The 19,943-nt window shown below is 38.8% G+C and overlaps 2 protein-coding genes across 6 annotated transcripts; one reads left to right on the top strand and one right to left on the bottom strand.

Annotated features, from left to right (window-relative positions):
- Positions 1-2,000: 2,000 nt before the first annotated feature.
- LOC144013922 (glucose-induced degradation protein 8-B homolog) lies at positions 2,001-7,930 on the bottom strand. 3 transcript variants are annotated; one of them, XM_077513294.1, is made up of 5 exons: positions 7,709-7,930; positions 7,258-7,385; positions 6,960-7,156; positions 6,618-6,812; positions 2,001-4,991 (listed from the first exon to the last, which is right to left on the bottom strand). In XM_077513294.1, the coding sequence occupies exons 2-5, from the start codon at positions 7,376-7,378 to the stop codon at positions 4,818-4,820; spliced, it is 687 nt and encodes a 228-aa protein (XP_077369420.1). In that variant the 5' UTR covers positions 7,379-7,385; positions 7,709-7,930; the 3' UTR covers positions 2,001-4,817. The 3 variants fall into 3 exon arrangements, with proteins under 3 accessions (XP_077369420.1, XP_077369417.1, XP_077369418.1); XM_077513291.1 differs by having other exon boundaries at positions 6,618-6,815; positions 7,709-7,923; XM_077513292.1 differs by lacking the exon at positions 7,709-7,930 and adding an exon at positions 7,461-7,694 and having other exon boundaries at positions 6,618-6,815.
- On the top strand, positions 7,402-19,169 carry dnajc5aa (DnaJ (Hsp40) homolog, subfamily C, member 5aa). Of its 3 annotated transcripts, none has more exons than XM_077513296.1 (5): positions 7,402-7,567; positions 13,363-13,491; positions 14,686-14,899; positions 14,996-15,167; positions 17,278-19,169. In XM_077513296.1, exons 2-5 carry the CDS (start codon positions 13,382-13,384, stop codon positions 17,382-17,384), a joined length of 603 nt encoding a protein of 200 aa, XP_077369422.1. In that variant the 5' UTR covers positions 7,402-7,567; positions 13,363-13,381; the 3' UTR covers positions 17,385-19,169. The 3 variants fall into 3 exon arrangements, with proteins under 3 accessions (XP_077369422.1, XP_077369421.1, XP_077369423.1); XM_077513295.1 differs by lacking the exon at positions 7,402-7,567 and adding an exon at positions 9,052-9,286; XM_077513297.1 differs by lacking the exon at positions 7,402-7,567 and adding an exon at positions 9,088-9,286 and having other exon boundaries at positions 17,281-19,169.
- Positions 19,170-19,943: the final 774 nt, after the last annotated feature.

Raw genomic sequence — 19,943 nt, 5'->3', positions numbered from 1 at the left:
CCCTAACCCTCATTTTTATCGTTTTCCTTTCATACGTCATCAAAAAAGTCTTTGATCGTGACCTATTGACCCCCGATCGATCATTTTTATCGTTCCCTTTCATTCTACGTCATACCAGGCCTTTGATTGTGACCTCTTGACCCCCGATCGATCATTTTTATCGTTTCATCCTACGTCATCAAAGGACATCAAAGCGAATGAGGCCATAAATCAAATTTTGATCGCGACGGACTAAATTGGCATTGCTTCCCTCTCTTACAATTAATCACTTCACCAAAAACTATCATATCAAATTAACTGACAACTATCTTAACAATGTACTTTTTAGTACCCTTGTTGAATTTGAAATTGCCCAACTCCTCCAATTTTCTGATACTGAATAGTAAATCGCAAAAAAAAAGTATTGTTTCGGCTGAGCGTTTGCGACGCTAGGGAATGTTGATTTTACGTCATGCTTCCTTCAAGGCCGCAGCATTACTAAACATTCTCAAAACATTCTTAATTGTTCTCTAAACAATGGGCTTTACTGGCATGAGGAAATTTTAAAGATGACTGTCAAGAAAAGTTTAGGAAAGGACGCGACCATGAATGAACGCTGACGTGAAATCAATATTTGTTAGTGTTGCAAACGCTCTGTGGTTCCAAATATCAAATATTTGGACTTCTCCAACGTTTCCATCAAACTAGTAGCCAGCACTTCCTTTGCGTGAATCAGTAGCCAAGAAGCAGCTTTCACTTTTGAAAAGTTAGTAACTCCTTCTCCCGTGATATCGATTCTTTGACGTTTATTGGTTTGGTTTTGTCATTAAACAATAAAGCCGACATAAATTGGAGACTATTTACAGTTGAGAGGCTGGAATTCCTAACGTTTAGACAATTAAAAAGGTGAGAGCGTATCTCTCATGGAACAGGTAAAAACACACAAATGGCTAATAATCTTCTTTGCATGTCATGACTAGGGTCATGCAAGGGTTATGCTTAGTACTGTCTTGACTAGTGTCAAGAGTTATGTTTACTGTCATGACTAAGGTCAGGCAAGGGTTATGTTTGGGCCATGCAACGGTTATGTTAGGGTCATGCAAGGGTTATGACCGTGAGGTCAAGTGTCTGTTTTGAACTGATGTAACCAGCATCTAGTTTCAACTGGTAAGACGCTATGTGATGTCAGAAGCTATGTGACGTCAATAATCTTTAATCTCTTTATCTGGTCAACAGCCAATCAGATAATTCCATGTCAGTCCTGTTACCCACGTCTAGCCACAACCAATCAGATCGATTCGCTGTCTATATAAGCCTGAGAAGTGTGTTTTGTCGGATTATTACTTCTGTTATCTCTGTCTCCCTGTGCACCTCCACAACCCAAGTTAGCTTCGCGTCTCTTGATGTTATGTTAAAGTGTTAAAATCTTATTTGTGTCTGCATTTTGGGATCCAACCTCAGAACATAACAGCATGGGATAATTTGTGCTTACCCAAAACTCACACCACTCACTTGTTGCGTTTTGTTGTTGTGCAATTGATGTAACAAGAATATAAGTTTCAGTCCACTAATTGTCGTTGGCAAATTTTGAAGAAGCCTCTTCGAAAACTGTGCTGTTGAATCCTTCAAAACAACCAGCTCAAAGCAAAGCAAGTGACCAAAAAAGAAAATAATCAGCATGTACGAATTTATTGGTGGATGTTTTGAACAGAAACTTGTCAGCCAATCAGAAGGGCTTCCCTGAGTAGCAGAAAATGTAAAAGGTGAGATATGGAGAAAAAAATGTATTGTTTTACTCTACTTATCTTTATTCATACAGCATTTTCACAACAGCTGAATTGAAGTCATTTTACCATATTTTCCACCATTTTTCACTGCCTAATCATCCCAAAGGGATCATTAGTACAGCTTAGTTGTCCACCTACCCAAACTCAGCAGTTTGACAAAAATATTGTCACATTTCTATCTCTTATTATAACAGAACAACAAAATACAAAATAAAACTCAAGACAAGAAAAAGAAACATTTCACAAAAGTTATCTTTATTTGCAAATCTGCTCTTAGAAATATGGATTAATAAACGGGACGCGAGCACTCGATGTCTCCCAAATGTCCCAGCAAGTCTCTGGAAAGAAGACAACACGTGGTGGACACAACTTAAAAGGATGGACCACTAGCAGCAAGTTTGGCTTCCTTCAGAAAATAAAATAAAATCAAAAAAAAAAAAAAAAAAAAAAAAAAAAGGAAACAAAACCGACACGCACAAGTGCCCTTCTTCCTGCCGTGAATAAAAGACACTTGCATGCACTTCAAAGTGAAGACCGACTGTTTAAATAAAAACAAACAAAACAAAACAAAAAAAAGGTGGGGAGTGACAGACTGGAAATGTTATAGACGACCATAAGTCACATGTTGCAACTCACCATGATCACATTCAACAGAAATCACTTAAAACAATGATTCACTAAGGAAGTATATTCAGTTATACTTAATATATTCATAAATACATTTTTCCATTCCAGTATGATTTCACACACGCGCACGCGGGCTCAGTCTTTGCTCATCTGTATATTACAGTGGGGGTGGGCGTTTTTTTTTTTTTTTTTAAAGCAAGAAAGCACACTAAATGCATTTTTTCCATAAAAGTAAATGTCAACTGGAATGTGCCCTGACAACCACTTCAATGACTTTCTGAAATTGGACGTTCCAACCAGCCTACTTCATAGATAGAAAATATATTTGCATGGGCAAGAATGCATTGCTGTGGAAAAAAAAAAAAAAAAAAAAAAGCATACCTAGATTGTTCTTTAAAAAAAAATAAAAAAAATAAAAAAAAAATAAAAAAATAATGTTTGTATTTATCTTTTTGCCATTTGCTGCAGCCTTTGCTGAAACTAGTTAAAAGGTAAACACAGTCTAAAAACAGGGTTTCTGCAGGTATCATCCAATTTAATTTAATGCAACTTGAAAATAATGTAATGCCGTACTGCATATATGCGCACACACACGGCTGATTTTTAATCTTAATCGCATGATTTCCATAGCCAAGTAGCGTTGAATTGTAATTCTAACTTTATAAAATCCTCTTTAAATGTACAATAAAGATAAAAGTGGACAAATATTGTTACCTAATACAAATGTGATATTTTACTTCTTTTATGCAGTAATTTTGATACAGTGATACAGTGTGAAACAAAGTCAACATTACAGTTGAGGTAATTTTCTGCCACTAGTTGGCATTAGTGTTGCATGTTGGATGCTGGTGACAGGAACAGGAAATTTTTCTTTTCAAACTGAGAACAATTATTTTGAACATGAAGCAACTCAAGGACATCAGGCCATTTTGTTCATTGTATATTACAGCGAGTTACCAGCATCCCCAAATACATTTTCATCACATGTATTATTGCTAAATTTGCACAACATTGTATGTAAAATAAAGCATGAACAAGTTTTACAATTTTTAATGCCTCTCAACATTGAATTTTATGTTTCTTAATGCCATTTAAGGCCTTAATTTTAGAAAAAATCCATTTAGTGACTTTTAATGACCCACAGAAACCCTGTAAAAAAAAAAAAAAAAAAACCTAATTAAAAACTAGAAGAAAAGATTAACATTAACTATAAACACATACTGACCTGTACAACTATTTGAAGTACTGCAAAATATCAGTGTACAGCTTCAGTTGAAAAGAGGTTTGTTTGGTGAAACACTTTTGTTTTTTTTTGTTTTTGTTTTTTCTCCTTCATGCACTGCCACAACATGAAAGTCCTGATGTGGGGAACACTTTAGGAAAAGTTCCCACTCAAGTTTGTACAGTGTCACGAGTAAAGTTGAGGTTGTCAAAATTTCCACATGGCAGCGGACATTTATGACACGTGAAATTGTTTGATGACTGGTAGTAAACGTCCCTGATTGAACCCTTCACAGTTTTCACTCATTTCTTGTTCATCCCGCTTTCACTCGTATCCAATTGACACAATAAATCCTAGACTCAAGGCCTTTGAGAAACGCAAATGTAGAAAATAGCAACTTGTATTTGTTGACTAAAACAGTCTAAAAACCCAGTGTCGATATTTAAATGTTAATTTGTAAATAGTACAGCAATTTACAGTCTCGTCTCTCCTCAATGACATGAAAAACAAAACGTAGCATTTTTTTTTTTTTTTTATACATACAGTATAGACTTGTCGCACAAAACTAGATAGCGGGCTAAGCTAGTTTTGGGAATTTTGGTTGAACATAGCCGTGACTAGTTTGCACAAAAAGCAGCACGTTACCATGGAAACCAGGTCAAGACAAGAATCACGTTTTCAAATCGATTTCAATTTATTTAAGGAATGAGTAATTTAGTCACGTAAAAAAAATAATAATAATAATGCTGAAATTGAGTTTGTAATCAGAAGTCACAGGAAATGGTGACAAGCAATTCAAAATACACAGATGCCTTGAGATATGAGTTAAATTCGTACCATGCTTCCTCAAGTCGAAACATATCAATTCTTCTTTCCCCATTTCAGAAGAATTACTCACCATTTGCCAAACTGCCTGTTATGATGACATACAACAGTTGTATTGCACATTTTTGCGGCAAATCAACAGTCCTATCTTGAAAAACTTGTTCTGGGTCACTCTTATCTGAAGGCACCACTGTACAGTATATCGCCATGGTAACTTCGACGGTGCCGTTTGAATGCAAGCGAGTCACGATGTCCAAGCTCAGCCGAGAAAAGTCAACCAAAATCTATTTTAGCGCACTATCCAGCTGCAACAGCCGCGCGGTTCGATCATAAGTTAAGGGGGCGGTAAAAATCCGGCAAAAGTCTTCCGGTCGGGTTCACTTGGGGTCCTCGATGGTTCCCGTACTCAGGTCGGTCATTTTCGGGTATTTGACTTTCTTCTGGTCCAACTCGTTCTGCGCCCACAGCAGTAACTTGAGGAGTTTGGCCAATTTGGGAGTGGACTCCCGGTTTTCGTGGTCCAGCACCGCTTGGTTCACCTCGCTCCACACCTGTGCAGCAACACACATTTCGCCAACCCTTCCCGTGCACTCGCATCAACCATCATTTTGTTCGTCAGTATCAATCATGATTTGGATGTTTGTGTTGAGGTGGAACAATCACATTTTTGTATGTTTTTTTTTTTTTTTTTTTTTTTTTTAAACTTCCTTTGGTGGGGGAAAAAAAATCTAGTGGATAAAGAGGATAACTGGGAGTGGGCGTTTTAAATTGTTGTAGAATGAAAAAGGGACAGACTGGGAATTGAACCTCCAAAATCGTTTTGTTTTTTTTTTTAAACTTTGACTTTCCATCACGTCTATTTTTTTGTCATCAACTTAACTAACCACCCTTCGATCTTAACTGGAAGCAAACTGACCTCATGCAACATGTTTTCGACTGACACTTGACACATTCAAGATACAGTGGCTTTGAAGAAGGTTAAAAATCATCATGGAAGTACATGACATATGAGTAAATGTCAATTTTGGCCAATGTAAAGGCTATATGAATTAAATCTAATTTTCTCCCAGTGCATTTGTTTGCACTTACAAGGGCAAACCAGTGGGTGGCATAGTAACATGTACCAGGGCATCCCTAAAGCCTGATGGCATTTTTCTTGGCAAATATATGAATTTACTGAGGATGCAAATCAGTTGAATGGAGCGAGCTAATGTTGTACAGAAATATTGCCTTTTAATAATTAATGTTTATGTTCAGTGATAATATTTTTGTTACATACAGCACTAATCTTAACATTTATGTTCATTTAATGATTAAATTGTGGCCTTATTGATTTTTTTTTACAACATTATTAAAGATCGTGTTTAAAAAGATACTTGACTCACTGAGCCATTTTCAGCAGTGAAAAGTTAATATTTTATCCAGAATGAATTTTATAACGTCATTATTTTTCATATACAATTCATACCTTTAAAAACCATTTTTTCCCACTTGCCGTTGACTAAAAATAGCATCACCTGTACTGAGAAAGTAGGTAACGACCAATCATGGCTCAGTTTGCTGACCAAACCCAAAAAACAGATGTTTTATTTCAATTTTCAGGTCAGGGAATTCTGCATATTTTGTTTTTGTTTTTTACTTGATATTAAAACAAAACAAAACAAAAACAAAAAGTGACAGAACTTTTTGTGAGAATTTTGAAACGAAGTTGTCTGTTTTATCTATAAATAAATAAATAAATAAATAAAAACAAAAAACAATTATATTTATATGCTTGAATTTGTATTTTTTTTTTTTTATTCTGACACCAATATTTTCCCTGTTACTGAAAATGAAAATCAACTCCAAATACCAGTTTGGACTTCCATCCATCTATTTTCTTAGCTGCTAACCACTCTTCCACCGTGCCACCTGTTATTGGACTTATTGACGACTAATAATCAATATCAGCCCAGATTAAAACAGAATATCTACCAAAAAGCAAAATTTGAATTAAACATTGTCATTTGCCTATTCTTTTTATAGAACAGGGCCAGTGAGGGAAGTGAGGATAATCAGAAACTGGTGATCTTGTTCATCGTCCAGCCCTACAATTTTCAGTAAAATCTAAATCTTGTCATGCATCAATGTTGTTGATCAAAGCAACATTTTTGGTGAAGGGTGGCCATTGCGACTACCTTTTGCCGCTGCATCATGTTGAGCAGGTCTCCGAAGGGCGACTCTTCGGGGTTATCGAAAGCCAACAGGGCGAGCGTTCGCTCCATCTCCGTCAGACACTCGCGGCTCTCCTCCCCCTGCTCGGCCAGCTGCGTCTGGGCAAACTCCAGCGCAGACTCCGTCTCCCTTAGTCGGATGAGCTCGATCAAATGTTGCTGCTGTGCCAGGGAAATGACAAATGAGTGATGAAATGAGGCTGGGCCTTGTGTGGCCTTTCCAAAAAAGTTATTTGGTTACTTTTCAGAATCATTCGTCCCCATTAATGAAGGTTCGACTGTACATCGTGTGGCATGCAAATGCACCTGCAAGTGAAAGTACAAGTATCGGTTGGTGTCCAGCAGCTCCGGGTGCAGGCTGTTGATGACCGCAATGGCTTCCTGGATCTGTCCCTTCAGGATCATCTCTCGGATCTTTATCCTTTCATCCAGAGAGTCCAAGTCCACACTGGGCTCGATGCCAGACTCCATCCGGAACTTCTCCGCTGCCTCTTTGAATCCCTCTTGAACACAAGAACATTCACACAAATGCATGATTTAAACATCTTGTTCTTGTTTGGTTTGTTTGTGTTTTCCTCCTCCAACATGCTTTGAGGCGCCTTACCTGTCACCAGGTAGTTCATAATGAGCCGGTTCATGTCCGATCTCTGAATGTGCACGTTGTTCAGTTTGTCCATCCACTCGTCTTTTGTGATGTCTTCAGGTTTTTCCGCATAACTCATCATTGGATACCTGCAAGAGAGCGAAAAGGCTCAAACGGGGAGACGGGAGCAAGACTGACACGGTTTGGCGGCTTCAAGTTCCTACAGCAACACGAAGAAGACAGCGGTGGGGAAACATGCGACGTGCTGAATGCGAGAAGGGGAGAAAAATAGCAAATGTGCAATGATGACGAGAGAAAACAAGTTTTAAAGGTTTGTGAAAGCTTTCGAGGTCTGAAGTGATCTAAACGTCCCGCGACAGATCCCAAAACATTTCCCATTTCCCCTTTTGCTGAAGCCAGGCAGGCAACAGACAACCCCGGCTAGTTAGCTCGCTGCTAGCCGCGAACCTACCGTCCAACGCGAGTTCCGGTATTTCTCTCCTTTCTTGTAGACGCGAGGGAGATATCAAGTGGTGACACGTAGTCCGATTAGTTTGTCCGAGAGGAGAACATTTGTAAAGTTCAACAGCGGCGCCAATGAAGCTTTCGCCGGCCTGCTAATAAGACAAGCTAAAGCGATATCCTCGCGATAGCAACGTACGTCATTCATACGAGCTCAGCCATTGGTGGACACCATGACGTCACCGTTGCCGAGGCAGGGCAATGTCTGGATTTGTATGGTGGGGAAAAAAAATCTGTACTGTATTATGTTGTGCCTAAACACATGCAACAATAATTGTATTAGAGCTATACATTCCAGTATGAATGGCAATCAATTACGAAAACAATCAAAAGGCGTGTGAAAAGTAATTAGCATTAAAGATTACTTTATTGCTAAATTCATAACTACAATATTTTTTAAACTGAAATAACTAATTCAGATTACTTTTTGTCTATCTGTCCTACTATCTATGTATCTATTACATAATGCCACGTAATTATGGAGTTCCAGCCATCCATTTTCTTAACCGCTTACCCCCCACAAGGGTCGTGGGGGTGTTGGAGTCTATCCCAGCCGGCTTGACCCTTCCTCCTCTGAGGAATTTCACCACAACTTTTGATTTAACTTGAGCCCACCAATAAGCCTCTGGTGGAACAACAGGTGGCTAATAGCTAATAGAAGGGCTCAGGCAGCTTGATGTAATTATTAATATATATATATATATATATATAGTTTTGAAAATATTTGTATTTTTACATGCATGTATAAAAAAATGGATGGATGATTATTTTTCACAGAAAAAATACTTAATTTTCAGTTGCACATGATTTAAATGTAAACTGATGTATAACTTTACCCACTTTTCCTAAAAAAAAAACAAAAAACAGTGACGTAAACACATTTTAATCATGTGCAACTGATGTAATCTTTTAAAATGTATTTATGTATTTATTTATTTACTGTACTGTAGTAGGAATAGAAGCAGAATGCAATAGAATAGAATGTATTTATTGTCATTGTGCAACAGGTATACAACGAATTTTGGAGTGTTGCTCCGTTTGGTGTATAGTTTTTAAAAAAATGTAATAAAATATGAACAATGAAATAAAACATAATAAAACAGCATTAAAAAACGTAGGTGTAGCACTGCTAGTAGAAATAGCAGTGTTTTAGTTTTAAATTAAATTTCATGGCCGATTTTATTTCTTTTGGTTATTTTTTTGTAAGTTCTCTATCAAGACAGTCGAGTTGCATAAAATACTACTCTACTAAATTACAGCTGGTCGACAAGTCACGTCTCTTGCGGGCACGCCCCCGCCTCCCGCATCGGTCCGCGTGAGCGCGCACGTTACGTCTCCCAACGTGCGGGGGCGGGGCCAACGTCCTGCTGCAGCTGTCCATGGTTGGTGGGAGGTTGGGAGCCACACACAGTCACTGAGGAAGCTCCGCGGAGAGATGCAGCCCTAGTCACGCGACGCCGTACCGTCCTTCCGTCGTCGCTCCCCGGCCGCCGCTCGTCGTTCGTCTCGCACTTTGCTCTCGTGGAAGGTGAGTCTTCCATTCCTCGCGTCTTGGCTGCTTTGCTTTCGCCTCCGCACGACGGCGCGCGCCCTTCGTAAAAAAATGAGCGGCCGTGCCTCGCATCCCCAGCAGGCCCGGATGAGGCGAGCCAATATGGATGCTGCTGCAGCTGCTGATGATGGTGACGACGATGATGATGATGATGATGATGCGCGGAGATTATTGCTCCTTGCAACGTTTTTCACGGCCTCTAATCCTGCTGGTGGATATTTCCATCGCAATCTGTCGCGTTTCTGTTGTCTCGACGAAGCTGCTTAAATGCATGCGGCCTGTTTCATTCGCATTGAGAGATGACTGCTTTATTTTTCGTAATCCGTCGTCATGTTGAAGTAACGCCGATCAGGAGGGCCGTTGCCGTTGGAACAAGTGAAGCGTGCTCCGATGCGAGTGTGTATGAGCGTGAGAAATGCACTGCAGGAGTGTGTCATAAATCCAGAACTTGCCCCCCTTTGACTCTGCAGAGCTTGGCCGAGCAGCGCAAGGCAGAATAGGGCCAGCTGCTGCCCTTGCAGTAAGCACCATCTTTCATCTCGCTAAATTGGACGCCTTTTGTAGTGAATATGCTTCATTACCAAATGAAGGGGGGGAAAAGAAACAGTCTCTTTGCACAATGTAAAATCGCCCACCGACCGGTGGTTGGGGACCACTGCACTATAGCTGAAATGTTATTTTGGTGTAAATATGAGTGTGAATTTCGTCTAGCTGTAGTCCCTTGTTTGACTTGACGTGAACTTGTGGCTTGTGTTTTCCCCGAGTTACTCGCTACTCAGCATTTTCACGAGACAGAATTTTGTTGTTGGATAAGAATGGTTATCCATCACCAACTTTCGCACCTGGTTGGCAGGAAACCACAACAAAGCAACTGTTTAATTGTATACACAGTCTTGTCTACAACTCTTTGAGAGCTACCAAAGATGAAAGAGAAAAGATGAAAGATGTTTAGGCTTCATTATGTATCATGTAGGCATGTTCCCTCACTTCTAAGCCTCCCCATTCCACACCCCGGTAGCACGAGGAGGAGGATGACAAAATGTTGGCTTAAACTGCATTCAAGTTTCTCTTTTTAAATTAACCACAAACAGGGTTACAAATGGCCACAAATTAATCTGCAATAACCAAACTGCGAAGGAGCGAGTTAACACTGTATACATATTTGCCTTTGTTTAAAATTCTGCCTGTAATTCATATCTTTATTTTGTAAGTGTTAAAGGACCATAAATGAAGTTGTGTTTTTTTTATTCATTAGGCTATATGTTTTTCTTTATGTTATGTTTGTTTTTTGTGTTTATGTAAAGCGCTTTGTGACAGCGCTGTTTGAAAGCGCTATATAAATGAAGTGGAGTTGAGTAATTAATCAGACACTTATTTGGTTATCTGAATTTCATTTTGTCAAATATCATATTCAGCCTCAGCCCCCCCCCCAAATTTTATATCAGTTGGGTTTACTTGCAAGGTAGAGTCTAGATTTTTTTTCTTGTCGCAAAAAAATGTTAAAAATTTGATGGTCACAGGAAAACTTGTGACAATAAAAACTGTTTGCGAATGTCTTTGCAACCTTTGAACTAACCCTGACAGAAAAAAAAAAAAGTTATGGGTTTTAGTGGAACTATGGTACAGATTACTGACAGGGCTACAGCACCTGCTAACCGCTAACGCCGGTGTAGCGCTGAGCCTGATGCTAAAGCTTAACCGTAGCTATGCTAAAGCAGCTCTAAACTATCATTAAATGTAGTAATTGGAAAAATCATGAATTGTCTAGAAGAGAAAATACAATACACAGCCACACACAATACATTCCAAAACCTGTAAATGAATTATGGTAGCGCCAAGTGGAGGGGTCTCCATTTGGCTGACGTGCGCGCTACTATCTTGTAATCTGTTATTCTGTTAACAAAACTGTCATTATTTTATGTTGTCTTGTATATTTAACAATACACAACAAGTCATACTGATAAATAAAAACTAAAAAAGGGCATTTTTTTGTCACTCAAAAAGAAAGAAACTAAAATGAAAATTACAATGTTGTACAATGTCTTTGTGGTGGCACGTGCTTGTTGTTTTGGTTGAGATGCAAAATTGCAAATGTTCCAGAAAAAATGAAAACATTCCTGACAAAATATCCAGAATGTTCTTGAGAGGTGATGAGATGGGTCATCATCGCTGGTCATCATTTGTCAAAATAGTTATTCATTTATTGAACTAATTTGACAGTGGATTGGTTGTTGGTTTGATTGATCAATCAATCAATCAATCAATCTTGCATGCCTCCAATTGAGGTATTCAGCTTGCTTATTCTGTTTTTTTTTCTGAGCCATTTGTTCAATTAAGCAGTTTAAAGTGCACTCACTGGCGGTTGTGTCTATCCTTGACCACTTGCTGAGGGATTACAACTCATTGTAATTAGCAGTTGTGGAGGGATTACAAATCTACTTAGTGGCGGTAGACTGTATTAAATAAGGTAGCGACGTTGGCTTTACCGTATAGCTGTGCAGTTTTTTACAGTAGCCACATTGAATGTATCTTTTTTTGTAGGTGTGAAATGATTACAAATTTGGACATTCTATGCCTTATTTTCATCTTCATTTTTCATTTCAATTCATTTTGGCAGACCGTGCTGCGTCACGGGCTAAGCATGTTTTCGTCGATTACAGTACACGCCTCCGGCGCACCTGACATTTTGGTGACTGAACGTAGACTAGACTTTAGACCAGATCAAGTTTAAGTTTTGGCACAGTTGTGGAAAAGCGGTTTTGGTGGCTTTGTTTAATGGGCAGGCAGACGGATTCTGCGCTTTGAATCAGTATTTGTGGTGGATGACATATTTCATTCAGAAATATGACATCAGTGTGCATCCAACCCTCAGAATCATTCATTGAATGCATTATTATTAATCTTTAATATATTTTTAAATGAACACACAATTCAAAATTCTTTTTCCTTCATTCTATGAGGCAGTGTGTAAAAACATTCAAAATGCAAATATTAATGTCATCTGGTTCCGTGAAAAAAAATGAAAGCTGATTACGAGGGTGACATGGCAGTGGATTTTCAGTCCTGTTTCATCCGCCTCATGTGGGAAACAAAATCCTGTCCCATCCCAGTTCCGGACCATTAAAAAAAAAAAAATCCTGTCCTGTCTCGCTCCCAGTAAAAAAACATTCCTGTCCTGTCCCCATCTCGACATTGATATTTCAAGAAATCCAGTGCAACCGGAAGCACCAATTGCCTTGTGGGTGGTGTAGTTTCTTTTAGCTAACATTAGTGTGTAGTACGCTTATGGAAAGAAAAATACAAATGGCTGTGCATCTCGCCGAGGTGTATACTGATAATCCCACTCCCGTCTGCTCCTGCCAACTTTTTATCCTACCGTACCGTCCCAATCCATTAAAGGTAAAAAAAAATTGACTCCAATCACGTGGGAATCCCGTAACTTGCGGAATTCCCAATAAAAATGTCAGCCTCTAAATGACATATTTTGTACACTTCCATATTGGACATTTTTGTCCACTCCACGTCATCACTATGACGTGTTGTGTGTGTAGTTCCATGGCACTATTCATTTTGAACTTGTTTCCTGCTCCATTGTACTATACAGTTGTACTCATAAGTTTAACGTAAACTTATGAGCACAACTGTAAAAATGCCGTATGATGTCATCAAATATTGTCATCATTTAGAAGGCACTCCTCATATTCCCCCTTTGTGAAAGAAAAAAACAACTGTCTTTTTCTGTCTATTCATATTCATGTCGTAAGGTTGTTGACTCATAGAAAAAAAAACATTACGTCACTTAATGTAAAAAAGAAAACGTGGCTGATTGTCACCAACATTTATGAGGACAGTCTAATTTGCGACGGCACACCTGATAATCGCTATTGGTCAATTGCAGCCAGTCCAGGGTGTACGATTACGCCCCTCTGGCCTCAGGTCTGCTGGGACAGGACCCGGCTTGCACGCGACCCTACAGAGAAGTGGTGTAGAAAATGGACGGATGGATGCCCATGTGCTGCCTCTACCTAATAAAGTTGTATGTGTGTGTCCAGCTTGTGGACGTGAGGCATCATGGCTGAGCATCAGAGGCAGCGCTCTCTGTCCACCGCTGGTGAGTCTCTATACCACGTACTGGGAGTGGAAAAGATTGCCACCAATGATGACATCAAGCGCTCCTACAGGTCAGAACAAAGACACACACACACACACGCACAATTAGATCATTTTTCAAATCATTCAGCCCCGAAGTTTCAGGGTTCAGACCTGCCCACTCCATGTTTTAATGAAGATATACAATTTTACCCTTATTAGTTGATCAGTATAAAATAGGTTACCATTCCTTCTAATGATATGATTGCATTTGATCAAAAGTCCAATTTACAATATCACAATCCGTGTTTATTTGAATAAGTATGAGAACATAATAGTTCAATTCTCTCAACTCAACTTTATTTATAAAGCGCTTTAAGAACAGGCATTGCTGTATACAAAGTGCTGTACATGATACATAAATTGGTTGTGCAGTAAAGAATAAGGTAACGGAAGAAGAACAAAGCAAACATTTTGAGGTACGGTACGTATATTTTACATCAGTATATTAATAAGAAGTAGGTGAGTGAATAAATAAATAAATGCATAGATAAATAAGGGGAGGGAAAGGGAGTAATAGAAAAGTCTAACTAACAGCATGAGATGAGACATTTGAGCCTTAACAAGGCAGATTTATAAAACGCTGTTAAACCGGCAAGCAAGATGAAAGCAGAGAACATGGCACTTCCTGTTTGAGCTCTTATTTTGAAACCTATTCAATATTGACACTCACTACTTAGCTGACTGACACTAACTAAAAGACAGAAACAACAGTAAGGAGAATGTCATTTAATGCAGTGGATTCAGTGCAGATTTTAAAATAGATTTCAAAAAGCATATGTAAATATTGTAGAAAAATATAAGTTCATAAAATACATTTTCTACTCAAAAGGCTATTCACTTTCAGCATCCTAAAAACCCAACATCTCTCCCATACTAGAATTGTTCGACCCAACCTGTCATATGCCACCAAGCATCACCAGTCAACGAATCAGGTTTCCATCCAATTGTTTTGAATTTTTTAAGCCAATTTACTGAAAATGCGCCAAATGGACATTTCAATCTGTTCTTCTTTTGCGAATATTGGGAGGGGACTCCGCCCTGTGCTATCATTGTCTGATTTATTAAACTTTCTAACTCTGTCAGTCATAGTAACAAAGGTATGTAGTCTAGTCAGTGCTATACTGCATAATCCTAATGTCATGGCTTGCCTAAATCCATTTTGATTGTCGTGGCAGTAGAAAGTGGACGGTTGTATGATGATTGGTTGTTTGCATTCCACGCAGGAAACTGGCTTTGAAATTTCACCCTGACAAGAATCCCGACAATCCCGAAGCAGCAGATAAATTCAAGGAGATCAACAACGCTCACGCCATCCTCAACGACCCCACCAAGCGCAACATTTACGACAAATATGGCTCGCTGGGCCTGTACGTGGCCGAGCAGTTTGGAGAGGAGAACGTCAACACGTACTTTGTCCTCTCCAGCTGGTGGGCGAAGGTAAGACGGGATTGCCAAGGATGCATTTTCTTCGTTTTGTGGTATTTTCTTTGCCACCAAAGCGACGTATTTTATTTTTTTTTATAATTTTTGAAGGCGCTGTTTGTGTTCTGCGGCCTGGCCACCGGCTGCTACTTCTGTTGCTGCCTGTGCTGCTGCTGCAACTGCTGCTGCGGAAGATGTAAACCTCGGCCTCGGGAGGGCCAGGAGCAGGATTTTTACGTGTCCCCGGAGGACCTGGAGGCTCAGCTGCAATCTGACGAGAGAGGTGAGAATTACCTGGGCATTTGGACTTTTTAGTTGCTAAGGTTACAGAAAGGTGCGCTTTGTAAAGAGCGTTTTTCATATGTAACTTTTTATAGTATACAGTCAACTAAAGCCTCACCCAACACCGACTTTTTGTTTGACCCAATAAATGTATTATTATTATTATTATTATTATATGCATTTTAGTTAACTTTTTTTAGGTTTTACAATATAGTACCATATACAGTGAGCGAACTCAAGCCCAACCCATCTCTTATTTATTTGCTTTTTTTTTTTTTTTGGTGACCCAGTGCCCCACTTATTCATGTTTATTTATGGGTTAAAAAATGGTATGACAATTATTATGAGCATCAAATTATTTGTGGGTTTTCCCTTTCTGGAGTCCATGGGACTCATTCTCGGCGCAATATTAATGCACAGTGACTAGTGACTTTAACTGGTTATTGGTTTATAAATAGTAACACGTGAGATAGCTAGCGAGTTACTAGGGATGCAACAATATCAAAAATCTCACTGTAAGAGATATATAATTTATAATTTTGGGGAAAAAAATTCTATATTGTGGGAAAACAAGTGGAAGGAATGTAAAGGATAAACACTTACTGTAATTGAACAGCAAATATGCTCAAAATGTATTGAATATATTACTATTAATGGATGTACTATAACAGGTATTGTCTAATGTTTTAAGTCACAAATAACTATTGAAAAAAAGTTTAGCTGTGTGTCTTTAAACTGACAATGTAGAAAATGTTCAGTTTAATCTTTCCATTTTTAACTGACAATGTAAACATATGTTTCCAAAAGAACACAATCCATCATTTTATGTTACGTGTCTTTCAAATTGTAACAACAAAATGGAACTTGTGCAGGTAGACATTTTGAGGGCCACCTGCTCTGCTTCTGCAATCACAAATCTTGAAATCTGACGTTGTTTGTTCGCTGCCAGATTCACTCACACAAAGTTGACAGCAGAGGGCAGTGTTCACTTTACAGACCAGCACACACAATAATGCCAGGGAAAAAAAAAACTACATTGGTGGGTTGAACCCAGCGTTCTCCTTTATACTGTCACACAATTTTGGAACTGAGATACTGTGATATATTCAATAAAAATAAATGACCATATTAGAGTAACGTGCTCCTGGCATGCTGAGGTCTGGATGGTATTTTCCGTGATGAACGGGGGTTGACTAGAACTAGGGTTTTAATAGTTTGGGATTATTCATTCTACTTACTTTTTATTTCATTTTGACTTTTGTTTTTCAAATTCAGTTAGTTGTCAGTCGTTCATGAGAGTGGATTTGTTCATTTTATTTATTAGTTGTTTTATTAGTTTATTGTATTTTATTTTAAGTTACTAGTTTATTAGTTTTATTCTCATTTTTCCCAAAATGCTTCATCTTAGTTTAGTTTGTATTATTTTTAGCAATGGAATTATTGTGTACTAATAAAGTAACCTACAATTGCCAAACAGTTTTACCTTCTTTCTCTGGTACAGCAATACCAAAATGAATCCGTTTTAAATGAATGAACCAGAAAAGTTCAACCATGAAATTAATTAATTTTCATTGCAATTCTAGTTAGCTTAAAGAGGAAGTCAACCTTAAACATTTCTTGACAATAATGTGTGATATGTCTCCTCACTAGTCTGAACATGACATTCTGATTAATATTTCGTTCGTGCAATTTGAGTGAAGCAGCAAAATCCAACAGTTGTTATCAATATCAGAAGGCGACCATTTTGCCACTTGCTGTCGAGTGAAAGTGACATCACAGTTCCTCAGGTAATAACCAATCACAGTTCAGTTTCAGAAAACAGGTGAGCTGTGATTGGTCGTTGCCTGAGGACTGAGCAACTGTGATGTCATCTTCAGTTGACAGCAAGTGGCAAAATGGCCGGGAGGGAGGTTGACTTCCCCTTTAAGTTAGTTTTTTTGTTTGTTTTTTAATGTAAAATATGGTTTTACCAAAAGTAGTTATTTTTTAAAATCATTTGTTTTTATTTCATTTTGTTAATGAAAATGTTTGGTTCAAATTTAGTTTGAATGATTCGTTATTTTTTTTCCCTGAACTGTAACGAGCGTAAGCGCCTGTTGGTGTGTCTCCAGCAGAGGCGGGAGGCGAGCCCATCATGCTGCAGCCCACAGCGACAGAGACCACCCAGTTGACATCGGACGGCCACTACTCCTACCACACCGACACCGGCTTCAACTAAGCGGACGAAAGCCGTCCTCATGCCTGTCCATCCGTCCGTCCGTCCGTCCCTCCTCGCCTCGGCCCCACCTGCTCCCCTGCGCCACCTCCGTGACGGGAAAGAATCCATCTTCCGCAAGGAAGACCCATGCAGAGGACAGGGACGAGTCAGCATGGTCCATCAAAGGAACTACTCGTCCCTTACACCCCCGTCCCCTTCCCCCTTGTCCTTTTATTTATTTCCCCAGAGTATGACAAGAAATTATTCTATTTTCATTTCTTTTCTATTTCGCCCCCCACCACGTCCCTCCAATCCCGCATTGTGCGTTGTTGTGTAGCATGCAGCATCTTTCCTCTTTGGCCACATTTGGACTCTTCCGTGCAATATGTCCACATGAGTACGGCGTGCAGCGCCACAGCGGTGAGGCTCCCGCTTTTCAAGCGGCGGGGAAAGCGCGCCTTGCCGTCGTGAATTTATTTTCAACGTGGCTTCACAACGTACGGGACGTTATGTCAGTTTGAGTCATCCATGCCTGAGAAGGAATGTTGTCATATCAGCAGACGTGTTTCTTTTTTGACCGAAACATTGAAGATAAGGTCACCGTGTTGTGAAGAACATTACATCACCGTCATGTTGCGCGGGAAGTACGATGACCGCAAAAATTACATTTTTTTTTTTTTTTTTTTTTTTTTTTTTTGAGAGTCCAACTGTTAGGAAGTGTGATATTTGTAGTTATTGTTGACTTGCTTTTAGGGATGCAAATATCAATTATCTGAATAATCGAATCGTGAACAAAAAGTATATATATGATGGTGCAGTTACAGACATCTAACTTCCATCAGAAAATCAGCAAAAAATGTTGATCGTTGTTTTCCAAATTAAAAGCAGATGTTGGCAAATGTCTTATTTTGATAATCAGTCTGCTTTCGAGGAGGACGACAGAAATTGGTTATTTACGCCGTTGGGAGGATGAACTTCCAAAGCCGGGTTTGGACTATTTTCAGTTAAACAAGTTCTCGAAACGATTAATCTATTATCTAATTAGTTGATAATTGATTATTTGTCAAGTAATCGATGAATTGTTGCACCTCTACCCGTTTGAACCTGCACAGCTGGCACGGAATTTGCCCAGCGATCCGGCCTTTCTGCCAGTCTGATTTTTAGCGCACCTCATCATTTGGATTTGCATGCCTGGCCACACATTTGAACATCCCCGCCGGTATGTTTTTGTTTTTGCCACTCGGCTCGTCACATCTTTCGATGGTTTACAAGCTGCGTGCGACTGTCCACCTTCTGCTATTAACAGTACGGATGTTTGGTCTGAAGTTTCCTGTCAGTAAGCCCTTGATGAAACATACTGTCGATGTGCCCGTCCCATGGCTTTTTCATTGAAATTTCTCAAGATGCTACTGTACATGTAAGTTGAATGCACTCAAAGAAACATTAAAAAATATCTATAATACAACAGATCCATGATCGGAGAATGACTCCGGCAAAAGAAGACAATATTGAGTGCAACTGTAGTTGACTGGTTTTCTGATGAATCTACGAACGGAGGTTAATTTATGTCATACTTTGTGGTGGGAAATCATTTCTAAATGGTGCAGTGTTGTAATGTATGTAACTATTCAAATGTGCGAGGAGACGTTTAACGGGCTTTAGGTTGGTTGTACATACAAGCGGCCTCCAAACAGTCAAGTACAAGAAACCTTTATGTTGTAGCATGGTTATTATCGTGTGTCTGGAAGAAAACGTGTGGATCATAGAACTCAGTTTGCTGTTGGTGAATAAATGTTCCTAAACATTTGGATGCATTTCATTCTTTTGTCTTTTTGTGCATGCTGCGTGCATTTAACTCAGAATGAAAAGATCCTTTGGGCCTTAAATTCAATTCATTGTGCTGCTTTTTCTGCCTGTACTGTGTCCAAAAGGAGAAATAATAATAAAACAAATGTGCCACCTTCGCCACCAGTGGGCAGTATAATTGTGTCCAACGGACACAAACGTGACGTCGTAACCACTACCACCAGTTACATTTATTTGTAATAAATAAACAAAAGTAAAAAAAAAAAAAAAAAAGTGAAAAATGAAACTCACAACTTCCTGTATATAAAACAAATATAGAGGCAATTAATAAATTGCAGAACAAAAGTGATTAAAATAATGAATAAGGCTGGCTACAGGCAATCAACTAATCAATTAGTGTCTGGTACAGTATTTTAAAATGTATGGATATCGTACATTCGAAAATACTGGAAATATTTTTTTGTGCAGTGAACAATGGTCTATATCCGTTTCTATTCAGAATTTCTTTAAGAGAAGGAAAATATAATTTAACGGGTTTATTTATGTTTGAAATAAATAAAAGCGAGGACTAACATAGAATATAGATGTTTCAGTTTTAGGTGAAAGAACATTTTCAAATAATTCATGCTATAATTGATATTGATCAAATGTAAAACATTTAGGAATTATGTATAATGTAGTAGTTAGTGATTGATTTTGTTTTGTTGTCATATTATGAGTCATGGGACTGTATGGGATAGGCAATAACAAACTTGTAGCTTCTGCCTAAACCTT

This window comes from Festucalex cinctus, chromosome 2 (genome assembly GCF_051991245.1).
Source record: "Festucalex cinctus isolate MCC-2025b chromosome 2, RoL_Fcin_1.0, whole genome shotgun sequence".
Classification (NCBI taxonomy): domain Eukaryota; kingdom Metazoa; phylum Chordata; class Actinopteri; order Syngnathiformes; family Syngnathidae; genus Festucalex; species Festucalex cinctus.
This window is presented reverse-complemented; position numbering and strand designations above follow the sequence as displayed.